This window comes from Arachis stenosperma, chromosome 1 (genome assembly GCF_014773155.1).
Source record: "Arachis stenosperma cultivar V10309 chromosome 1, arast.V10309.gnm1.PFL2, whole genome shotgun sequence".
Taxonomy (NCBI): Eukaryota; Viridiplantae; Streptophyta; class Magnoliopsida; order Fabales; family Fabaceae; genus Arachis; species Arachis stenosperma.
Window position 1 is genome coordinate 44683493 of NC_080377.1, and position 10733 is coordinate 44694225.

The 10733-nt window shown below is 35.4% G+C and overlaps 1 protein-coding gene across 1 annotated transcript; it reads left to right on the plus strand.

The window, feature by feature from the left end:
- The first annotated feature begins 1124 nt into the window (after window positions 1–1124).
- Window positions 1125–3467, plus strand: LOC130973491 (zinc finger protein ZAT1-like). Its single transcript, XM_057898079.1, has 2 exons — window positions 1125–2336; window positions 3287–3467. The coding sequence occupies exon 1, from the start codon at window positions 1315–1317 to the stop codon at window positions 2299–2301; it is 987 nt and encodes a 328-aa protein (XP_057754062.1). The 5' UTR covers window positions 1125–1314; the 3' UTR covers window positions 2302–2336; window positions 3287–3467.
- Window positions 3468–10733: the final 7266 nt, after the last annotated feature.

The window sequence follows — 10733 nt, forward strand, 5'->3', positions numbered from 1 at the left end:
TGACTATATTATTTTAATAGTTTACTCTAGTGTAATTAAATTGCAATGAGAATTTAATTGAAGTAGTGAAGCACCATATAATCATTCAAGACACAATTGAGTTTGCTTATGACAGCCTAATAATTCTCTCTCGCGACTTCTAATGCCTATGAAGAGGATGATATATTCTCAGGGACCCCATGTTTTGTTTCTTAAGTAATTATAAATTGCCAAGCAACATTGTAATGTACATGAATTTTACTATAATGGCGACAAGAACCCGCAGAAAAATATGATTTGACCCGCAAAACAATAGGAAAAATAAAAATAAAAATGCTACATTAATGTTGATTTATTTTGGTAGGCACGTTGAAATTAAATAAGCACAAAAAATATTTGTACCCATTTGTTTTTGGCCATGCCTACTTTGGGGACTTTAGAAAGCAATAAATAGAAAAAGGTTATATTCCATTTGGGCAGAGCAAGATTTGCATGTTACTTAAAGGTCTTTTCCTGTTTACGATCACACTTTCTTAATTTTTTGCCGCTGAAACAAATTATGAGTTTTGCCATTGTTAGCTTTGCACAACTCAAGGCATCTCTAATTTTCTTTTTTTTTTCTTTATTAACCTACAAAATTAATAGACAAAAATATACTTCAAATTTTATTTAGTACTAAGACCTATTTACAATAAAAAAAAAATTGGTAGAAACTCAGGTACAGTCGACTGCACGTGAAGTTGATAACTAAGAGCTGTTAGATAGAAATTTAGTCAAATTAATCAAATCATTTTACCACTTTCAACTATCAACTTTACTTCACGTAAAATCAATTGCATCTAAATTTCCACCTAAACAACATATGTTCTTAACCTTATATAAATTAAGCGGTCCCTTTGCCATTTAGACTCGGCCTATAGTATAATTGTAACTACTAAACTTTATCCACACTAATTTTATAATTTATTGTTGACTCTAATAATAATTTGATTAAAAGAAATAAGCAAGGAATTACTTAAGCTAATCAAATATTTTTAAAATATAGGGAAATGGTTAAAATAATAAATTTTTGGGTTGTGTGTGTCTTTTTGGTGGAGGAATGCTTGTCGCCTACTCCTTTTAAGTTCCCAAATCCAATTCAATTCCCCTTCCAAACCAAAATACAAAAGGGAAAAAAAAGTCACAAACTTGTGGGAGTGAGAGAGAAGTTAGGAAGAAAAAAAAAACGAAGAGCGAAGTAACCAAAACGAAAAGCCTTTTTCATTCTTTTTCTCTCCCATTCCCATTGCTCTGTCTTCTTCTTCTTCTTCTTCTTCTTCTTCGACAACAACAATAATGGAGAGACAGAAATGCTGCAAGCTCTGCTCAAGAACCTTCCCTAATGGAAGAGCCCTAGGTGGCCACATGAAGGCTCACTTGGCCACTTTTCCTCTCCCCCCTAAACCCCCTCAACCACCAGCACCACCATTACCTTCTTCTGAATCCTCCTCTTCATTTTCCTCTTTCTCAGAATCGGAACCCGAAGACAAGACTGCTTTGATTTATGGGTTGAGGGAGAATCCCAAGAAGAGTTTCAGAGTCGCAGATCCCGAGTTCTCTCCCTTGGCTGCACCACTTCTACCGCCACCTGACTCTGTTGCGGTTCAAGACAGAGAGAGCGAGACAGAGTCATCAAAGAAACCAACTCGCCAACGATCCAAGCGAACTTGGAAGCGAACTTGGAGAGCAAGGTCCATTCTTCACAACCACGAAGACGACAAAGAACAGCTTAAGAAGAAGCAGCCCAAGCTTGGATTTATGGAACATGAACATGAATATGAAGCAGAACCGGTGAGCTCAGTCTCGGAAACTTCAGTAGTGGAAGACGTCGCCATGTTCCTGGTTATGCTCTCAAGGGACACGTGGTCCAACAAAGATGCAATACTAGTAAAACAAGAAGGAGAAGTTGAAAGATCAAAGGCTGGGAGCGGCAATGGGATCAAGATGAAGAAGGTTCGTGTTCGCGGGAAGCATAGTCATCAGTGTGAGAATTGCGGTAAAACTTTTCGATCTTCGAGGGCGTTGGGAAGTCATAGGAGCATATGCTGTGACGGAGGAGGATCAGGAGCAAGTGATAGAATCTTCCAATGCCCGTTTTGTTTCAAAATCTTTGGCTCTGGCCAAGCCCTTGGCGGTCACAAGAGATCTCATCTCATCGCCATGGCGGCACCTTCCTCCTCTTCTTCCACTGCCAAGAATTTCATAGATCTCAACTTGCCTGCTCCACTAGAAGAACAACATGAAGATGACCTTGGTGTTGTTTCGGATGTTTCCTATACTTGAAACCATCTTCTCTTATATATTCAACTAATCTTTCGGTAACTTTTACTTTTATTTTCATTCCGGTGGTGTTTTTTGTTATGTAGTCTGTAAGATCCAACATTTCATTTGTGTTCGTATTTAATATATAAGATCAGAAGCTTCTTTTGATTTTACAGTGGTAGTTGAGTATAATTAATATATTGTTTCTTCCACCAACTCTATACCTGCTTGCTTCTGCTATGTTCAGGACTGAAAGTTAGTTACATGCTAGTAAATGTTGCTTTGTTGAAGTTTTCTTGTTAGTTGTGCTGCTCAACTTGGCTTCATTATACTATAACAAGAAGTATAGAAATGAGATAGCTTCGGATAAAAAAATTAAATAAATAAATAAATAGATTCGGTAGTTGTGGACCTACAATTCAGGCATTCAAAAAAGTACTAAAGTTGCTGCAAATTCTGTTTTCATGTTTTGTTTCTGTTCCACCAAGTCTCTAACTAGTTTCCACCCACTTTTCATAAAATAATAATAATAATATATATTTTTCCTCTCTTTTTTACCGCAATACCACGTAAACAATCAATGCATATAGTTTATTTTAAATTAAAATACACGTATTTGCGATAGATTATACAAGTTGAATTGATTGTTCACGTACAATTTGCGCTTTATTAACCATCTCTTTGGCTTGGATTGTTTTGGTGGTGTTGTTTTAGCGTGAAGCATGAAAGTAATGATACCTTAGACAAAGTCAGAAACAACGAAATGATTGTAGTGGCCAATAGAGGTGCACAATTTGTTGGTTTGCTTAGCTAAGAGATGCCCTTGGAATTCAGAGTTATTAACTAGGAAAATTCTAAATTCCTCCCCACGTCAATTCCTCAATGTGCTGGCCTCTTCTTTTGTTGGTTTATTTTAGAGATGAGGATATTTTGTTTCTTTTCTATTTGTTATTCTTCTCAACAAAAAATTTGGTACCAAGTGTAGTTTGTTTTTATATTTTTGTAGACTTTATCATCTGCGTTGAAAAGAACGAAGTATCCGGGTAAAAGGAGGGAGGTCCCATACAATTCGTATCGAAGAATCAGTCAGGTTTATGATAATAAAGTACAGGATATGCTGATCAAATAGTTCTAGATAGATTTTAATTAATTAATTAACATTAAACAAAATGTGTCAAACAACGAAGGACGTTTGTTAGTTTATTTTAATTTCCTTAATTTCTTTTAGCTTTATAAATTAAAAACTATGTTGTAAGTGTTTTACATTACTATTTTGATAAAAAATATATTTTTTCAATGAAAAACGATTTTGTTTATTTTTTAATATGTTAGGTAAATTTTTAGTAATAAAAGTAAAAACACTAAAAAATAAAAAAAAATACTTTTTTGAGAAAATGTAATTTACATTTTTTTTAAAAGATCTTTTTTTCTTAAAAAAAGATGTTTTTCATGTAATAAATAAACAAAAAAGTAATTTTATATTGTTATACAGTGATACTACACATCCATGTAATTTTGTATCCAAGTTCATCCAAGTTGGTCCAACACCAAAAAAACCCAATACCATTAAATGAAAGGTGAAATACACGTGCCAACATACACGAAACCACTCTTGCCCAACACTTCTTCTCTTCTTCTTCTTCTCTTCTATCCCGCGCTTCTTCTTCTTCTCCCGCGCTTTTCTTCTTCTCTTCTACCCCGCGCTTCTTATTCCGCTCGTTTACGCAAGAAGCATCTTCTTCTTCGCCTTCTTCTTCACGTTCCTCCTCCTCCTCATTCTCCTCTTTCTTTTTCGCGATCCTTCTTCTTCACGTGTTTTCTCTTTATCGTCATTCTTTTGTTGTTGTTGCTGCTGTATGTTTTCTGTCTTTTCATTCTTCTCTCTTGTGAAGAAGCAGTAGAAGGTGAGGAGGAAGAGTTTTGAATTGTCTAGAACAGAAATGAACCGAACATGTTATTATGGTGAAACAATTGTATAGTACTAAATGAATGGAACTTTATCCATTATATAAATTCAAATTCGAACATCTTTCTGCATAATGAATTGAACATGTACTCATGGTGAAACAATTGTATAATATTTATTGAACGAAACATAATCCATTAAATAAAATCAAATTCAAACAGTTTTCTGCATAATGAACCGAACACACACGTACTCATGGTGAAACAATTGTATTGTATTGGTAAAACAATTGTATAGTATTGAGTGAACGAAACATAATCCATTACATAAAATCAAATTCAAACAGCTCTACCTACAATTTACAAATTATCAATTCAATTCAATTCAATTCAGTACACCTCCATCCATTCAATTCGATTCAAAATTGAATAATCTAAACTTCGTCAGTTTGATTCGTTTCGGAAGAATAATCTAAATCGCTCTCATTCAACTGATTTGAAGTTGAGTCATTCATTGTTTTGATTCAGAAGTGCAGATCGAAAGATAAAACAAAGAAGAATAGGAAGAAGATAAATACAACATAACTAGATCGAAAGAAGAAAACTAGAAGATGAACGCGATTAGAGGAGAAGGGCGAAGGCAATACAGATCAATAACAAAGAACGCGAGCAGAGAAGAAGAAGGTAGTTTACGTTGCAGCAGAAGGTTTACGTTGAGCAAAGCTTTAGGTTGCAGCACGTTATATATAGCGCGTGTATGGCAAACGAGTGAGGGGGGAGGGGAGCGCGTCTGGCCAATATTGCTTGGATAACTTAGATGCATTTTTTACATGGATGTAGAGCATTATTGATTGTCATACCTAAACATAATTGATAAATAAAAAAATCTTTTTGAATGAGATACCCAAACATAAAATTACTTTTACTTTTTTATAAGATCTTTTAAAAAAAGATTAAAAAAATATCTTTTTTTAGAAGTTCACCCAAATTAAAATTGAATCGATCATACAATCGATAAAATTAGAGATTCAAAATTTTAAAATTTAAAAGTAATTTTTTATATTTTATTATTTAAAATTGTTTAATTTCACTTTAATTAATTCATTGTCAATCAATTTTTTATTTAAATTTGACCAGTCTAAGAATTGATTTCTAGTTAACCCATTGATTCAGTTGATTCGATCTAGTTCTAAGAGTTATGCTACAAAAGAAAAGTGGACGGAGTGTGGGGGGTGGGAAGGGGGGAGCTCTTTTTATTATTATTTTTATTTTTCTGTGCATGTGATATATGTTGCTTCACAAGAATTTTACTTGAACAGTGATAGTGATTCATTAGAGCTACCAGTATAAGTAACGTGAACCTAACATGATAACTGAGTTCGATCCCGATGGCTCATTTTATTTGGACCCTTATTTAAGGAGATAGAGTGATAGACCTTTAATGAAGAAAGAACACGTGAAGAAATAGGGAAAGAAAAAGGTTTCACGTCTTAATTTCACTGTAGAATGAGTCTAAAGTTGAGATAAGCTGCGCCATTTTCTATTTTAGCTATGGTAAATATAGAAAAGGGAAGGTGTTATTTGCTATTAATCCTATATCCACAACAAGGTAATGAGAAAATCTCTCTCTTGATTTGGATTGGACTAGATCATTAGGAAATTAGACGGACCATAATGTTCCTTAGCTCCTTCGGCCTCAAGTTTTGGAAAAATTTGGATAGTGAACTGGAATAACCCAAATCCGAATTTTGTTACCAACACGATATTTTTTTAAATTTTATTTTTTTGTAATTAATTTTAATGGATATCAGTGACTAAAAAAAGTGGTTGAATCTTGGCCTCTTTTCAATTTTGATATCAAACTAGAATTTTATTTAAAATACTTTGAGTAGAAAACAGGAGATACTATGATTTTATTTCTTGATACAGTTGGAGTCAAAATAGAATTACGAGTAAAGTGTATTAAAGTGAAGGATAGCTGCATTGAAGAATTAGGAGATATTTTTGTTTTATCTCCTAAAATGCAGAACCAAAAATAGAGAAAGAAAGAAGAAGCAACATAACCATATATCCTAATTCGACTACTCAGTGCAATGCAGTCTATATCCAGTCTCCATCACAACAATGATAAAATTTTACTATCTTTCAACAAGATTACATTCGCCAATTCTCCCTAGGATTCTAACCAATCCTATCTAGGACAAATTCAATTTCTAACCCAAACCAGACTTGACTAGGAACTCACCCTAACTTTCAACAACAAAATGCTAACCCAACTTGCAAGAGAATCTCCTCAAGATCATGACAACAAAACAAAAATACTGACAAAGAATTTTTGAAATAAACTTATGGTTCTTTTCTCCAAGTCTAACTCTTTGCCTTTTTACACTCAATGATTTTTACTTACAAATGTTACCATTTTACTTTTTACTATTGAAACACATAAAGACTAGACTGAAACAATAGAATATTCAACAAGAACCATGAAGAAGAAGAATAAACAGCTCAATGCGTTATGGGAACCCAAACGTAGTGCTCTCACTCCTTACTCAATTGGCTATTCACCCCTTTAATAGAGGAGTGAAACTTCCGGGACTTGAAACTTGCTTCAGCACTTGTTTGACTTCTTCTCTCAAAAATCAGTAGTAGCAGCGACGTTCACAGATGAGAGATGGAGTAGAAGCAATGATTAGACAGTGTATGCAACCGTACCTTTCATCTTCTCTTTCAACATTTTTCTAATTAATTCTTGAATCTGTACCGTGCATTCTTGCTTTGACTCCAAATCAGAATTTTGAGTTTTGATTCACAGCAGAGCTTCGTCATCTTTACTTTCTTCATTTTTTTAGATTGGTGCTTGTAACACAGAGAATTTCTTCAGCAACTTTCAATGAAGCACAAATGAGAAAACTCTCTTTTTGTGATTTGTCCTTGAATGTGATGTTTGTAAACTCCGTAAAATTAGCGAATAATTGGTCAAAAAATTGAATATTAATTAGGAAAATTAAAAATATAAATCTAATATTAAAATAGGGTAGAGCTCTTCAAAACAAGAATTTTGACACTAATTTAAAAAATTTTGACCCAAAATTGGACCGAATAGAGCGAACCGGTTGAACCAGGCCCAAATCGGACTCGTGGACCCAACCGGACCCATTACTTAAATGAGCTTCAGCTCATCACTTTCCTTCCATTCTTCATTTCGTTCTAGCAGCCATGGAAGAAGAAAGGTAAAGACCAGAACCTAACTCCCACTTTTATCCATCATAACTTCTCCGTTCGAGGTCCGATCGCCGCACTGTTTGCGACCACGTGTCCAGCGCGTCGAGCTCTACGATTCTATCTGATCAATTTCAAGGGTAAGCCATGATTCTATCTCAGATTTTCTATCCCCTTTTGATTCTTGAAATTGAGCCTTTGTTGTGAGATTTTGTCAATTCGGTGTTCTAGGTTCGATTTAGCTTGTGGAGCTTATCGGGTTTGAGTTGCTATATGTGTGGGTGTGGTAAGGATCACCTAAATCTAAGCCAATTTTTTATCTTATTATGTGAATTCTGAAATTGAAGTATACATGTGTAATACGTGTGAATTAAGTATATATATATGCATTGGAACTGAATTGTGGACTTTTGGAGGCTTGGTGGAAGATTGGTGCTAAGGTTTTGATTGATTCCTCAAGCTTGTGGGGCTGTGTGTGTGACTAGTGGGGCTGCCTTGGACTAAACGTGGTGATCGACCAATGTATGGTTTAGGTTTCACGTATTTAATATGTAATGCTCTGTGAAAACTTAGGCTAGATGACCGTAGGATAGGAATGAATGTTTGAATATGTAAATGGCTTAGTGTTTTGTTGATACACCTTGAACAAGGTTAGGTTTTGGTTTTGTTGTGGATGTTGGTGTTGGAATTAATGAATATGAGTTTATTGGAGTTGATGTATGATGATGTAATTTTGTGGTTTGTTGCTTGTTGGTTGGTTAATGATGATGGATGGAGGATTTGTGATAATGGCAATATAATGATATAGTTGAGATAGAGTGATGTTTATTTGAATTTGTTAGTATTGATATAATGAATAATGATGTGATGATGATTGAAGAATTTCATGATGATGACAATATGTATATATAGAATAATATGTTAGTTTGTGATTAAAACTTGTAAAGTTGGATTGAAATGAGATGTTAATGAGCTAATGATTGTTGTGCTATAGTTGAGCGTAAATATATTGATGGATATGAATGTGTTGAATTCAATGGGAATGAATCTTGAAAAGAAAATGAGGTTTGAAGTTTTTTTGAAAAACTTGGTTTTCGGCCGAACTTCGGCGGTTCATAACTGGAGCCTCACATTTTGGTTGGAAGTGGAATTTGTTTCAACTCAAAGATAGTTTGCAAGCTTTTGAACGATATAAATTTTGTGAAAAACGGAATTTTGTAGCAAAATTTATGGACGTCGGAAGTTTAGGTGTAAATTATGTGTTATGTAGGTGGATACAGGGGATTATGCAGCTTTCTAGATGAACTGTGTTTTTTTTAACAACGTACGCCCACGCGTACGTGTGGCTGGAACTTTAAACTGCGTATGCGCGAGTAGCCCATGCGTGCGCGTGATGAGCCAACGTAAATGACCACGTGTACGCATGACCCACGCGTACGCGTGACATGATGTTCTCACTTACGCGTACGAGTGGCCCACGCGCACCCATGGGCCCTGCTTCCTGCAAAACTGGATTTCTGTATTTTAAACTAGATTTTTTTACTTTTAAACCTCCATCCTTTAGACATAAGGTATAGTACTAAGTCCAGTAGCTAGTTGAAGCTAGGAAAATAAAGTAACTTGGGAATGAATAAACGGGTAAATATGAGGAGTTGTAAGAAAAAGAGGTAGATATTATATGAAGTTATGATGCCATGGCTATGATGAATGATTATATAATGATTATGAATATTAAACGGCTTATGAATTAATGATATCTGAGATACAAGTTTTCCTGGGTAACAGAACCGTGGCTTGCCACCACGTGTTCCAGGTTGAAACTTGATACTCTGTTGACCCTACGTCGTAAGGGTGACCGGGCACGTATAAATTCTCGGGAATAGATATCCCCATTGAGTGATATATGAATGAATGATTGTATGAATGATGAAAGAATGGGAAATCTATGCATAGACTCATGGGGATGCGCGACGAGGGACCGTCTAAGATTTTTAAACTTGTCGGATTGGCTGGATAACCGATAGATGAGCGTCATCAGCCATAGGACAGGCATACATGATGTGCATTTGTTTGTTTTGTCTGTTATGTATTACTTGGGATTGCCTAACTGAATATATATCATGCTACCTGTTATATTTGCTACTTACACTATCTGTTTCCTACTTGTGCGTGAAATTGTTTGATTGCTTGTCTCTGCTAAATCATGGGTGATGGAGGAGCGGAGGAAGGGTGGATTGGATAGGTGTTAATATTAGGTTTAAAGTAAGTAAGTTTAGGATACTTAGGTCACATACCCCTTTTTATGGCTTCTGCTTAGAGTTTAAGTTTTATAACTGTATGTTGGAGTTCTAGGATACTCTCTGGCATTTTCAAGACCTTATATATTATATGTGTGGCACCTTACCATGCTGAGAACCTTCAGTTCTCATCCCATACTATATTGTTATTTTTAGATGCAGGTTGAGAGGCTCCTCGCTAGGCGTCTGGATTCCTGAAGCGAAGAAGTTCCTGGGGTATTTTGTTTATCAGTTTGTATATATATGTACTTAGCTTACTCTCCAAGAAACTTGATTATTTTGTTCCTCATAGATGTTAAAGGAGAGTTAGGGCCTTATTTCTGTATTTTGGGTATTTTGGGATACTTGTATATGTATGTATATATTCTCTGGCCAGCCTTGGCTTCGCAGGCTGAGTTAGGAGCTAGTTATATTGTATTCTTAACTCTCTATTCACTCTTTCGCTTATTCATATCTATAACCTTTAGGTTACTTAGCACGCAAGTAATTTCGCTTCCTAATGAGCGGATAATTTGTACCCTTTTTGGCATTGTTTTTAGTATGTTTTTAGTATGATCTAGTTAGTTTTTAGTATATTTTTATTAGTTTTTAGTTAAAATTCACTTTTCTGGACTTTACTATGAGTTTGTGTGTTTTTCTGTGATTTCAGGTATTTTCTGGCTGAAATTGAGGGACCTGAGCAAAAATCTGATCCAGAGACTGAAAAGGACTGCAGATGCTGTTGGATTCTGACCTCCCTGCACTCGAAGTGGATTTTCTGGTGCTACAGAAGCCCAATTGGCGCGCTCTCAACGGCGTTGGAAAGTAGACATCCTGGGCTTTCCAGCAATATATGATAGTCCATACTTTGCCCAAGATTTGATGGCCCAAACCGGCGTTCAAAGTCACCCTCAGAAATTCCAGCGTTAAACGCCGGAACTGGCACCTAAATGGGAGTTAAACGCCCAAACTGGCATAAAAGCTGGCGTTTAACTCCAAGAAGAGTCTCTACACGAAATTGCTTCATTGCTCAGCCCAAGCACACACCAAGTG

Bases quoted from the DNA above. Each gene is read 5' to 3' on its own strand.
- LOC130973491 (XM_057898079.1), top strand. From the start codon at position 1,315: ATGGAGAGACAGAAATGCTGCAAGCTCTGCTCAAGAACCTTCCCTAAT.